Source organism: Trichinella spiralis (genome assembly GCF_000181795.1).
Source record: "Trichinella spiralis strain ISS 195 chromosome Unknown Scfld4928, whole genome shotgun sequence".
In the NCBI taxonomy this organism is placed as follows: Eukaryota; Metazoa; Nematoda; class Enoplea; order Trichinellida; family Trichinellidae; genus Trichinella; species Trichinella spiralis.
The window spans coordinates 1-1,385 of record NW_003531867.1 but is presented as its reverse complement, the minus strand read 5'-3'; the positions used below and the strand labels follow the sequence as shown (position 1 = coordinate 1,385).

At 39.3% G+C, this 1,385-nt stretch overlaps 1 protein-coding gene across 1 annotated transcript; it reads left to right on the top strand.

Moving 5' to 3' along the window:
* Positions 1-861: 861 nt before the first annotated feature.
* Tsp_14061 (hypothetical protein) lies at positions 862-1,238 on the top strand. Its single transcript, XM_003367043.1, has 2 exons — positions 862-1,028; positions 1,073-1,238. The coding sequence occupies exons 1-2, from the start codon at positions 862-864 to the stop codon at positions 1,236-1,238; spliced, it is 333 nt and encodes a 110-aa protein (XP_003367091.1).
* Positions 1,239-1,385: the final 147 nt, after the last annotated feature.

Genomic DNA, 1,385 nt, shown 5'->3' with positions numbered 1-1,385 from the left:
GTGCGTGTGAAAAGATTCAAATAAAACACACAACGTATAATGAACAGCTAAATATCATCAAAGTTTTCATCAGTTCTTGTGATCCAAGACAAGACAAGTGTCATCAAGGGGAAAAGATGTATCTATGTATGTATGTATTAAGTAATGGAAAATTGTATATATCCAAACTCCTGAGACAACAACAACAACAACGCCGAGATGAGTAACACAAATAGTTGTATAGGGAAATGCAGCAAGAGGATGAAGCTTTATGGAAGAGTGAATTGGAGAGCTCATGAACAATAAATAGTCCCAAGTTTAAATCAAAACGGTCGCGGAAGGGTCGATGCACAGCTATAGTAATTTTAAAAAGACGAAACGAAGTGAAAGTGGCGAACAAACGGTTATCTGTTTGAACTAACAATGACGAGGACGAAGCGCGATTATTATCGACAACTAACGCCGAGAGCTGATTGATTCTTGCTCCAAGCCGACCGACCGACCGACCGACCGACTAACCAACCAACCAACCAACTCTCTCTCATTCTCTCTCTGCGCCGCTTTTCATGAAGGTGTTCTGCAACTCTGACTGCATTGAAGAAAATCAATAATTTAGCAACGCCAGCTTGAGCTACTAGTAATAATAGTAGGCTGGCTCTCTTCAAAATTTAGCGCACAATCTTCCGTGTCAAAAAAAAAGTTCCAAACCAAGCTTCGAACACAACTCTCTCTCTGATCCATATATAACAAGGTAAAATAGCGCACAACTTGAGAACACAAATCGATCGATCGTCCGTTCTGATCTGGCATGCAAAAGCGTACAAACAATTCGAAAAAGAAGATGCCAACAATAAAGACTCCAATAGATAGATAAACACATCAATGACAGTGGAACATACATGCATGCAGAAAATGGTGACGCAAGCAGGACAAACAAGTCAGATAACACGGCGTTGTTCATTAACAATCGATACATTGGTATTTTTCGTAGTTGGCCGTGTAGAGAAGAGGAACAAAACTCTTAAACCACCCTTGAACCATAGATCAACGTAGAACAAGTTCAGATTTTTCCAATATTTTCATTCTTTAATAGGCATTATCGCTTGTTACAACACATTACTGCGATGTTCGCTTGTAGCTTCGTGACATTCGTAACGGAAATGTCGATAAATGCAACCCTAATAGCATCTTCATCTCAACAATATAAAAGCAATAATAAGAATAGTGTGGTTCTCTCGAGTAGTTTGATTATAAGCTAAACAAATCAGCATGTGTAAACAGACGACCGTTGGGCGATCAAATTTGCCGACAACAGAATTACCGATAGCTTTAAATGTTTCAATGGTTTAAGCAAACGTTTTTCTCTGTGCGCATTAGTGATGGTACAAAGCTGATAGTCTCTGCCG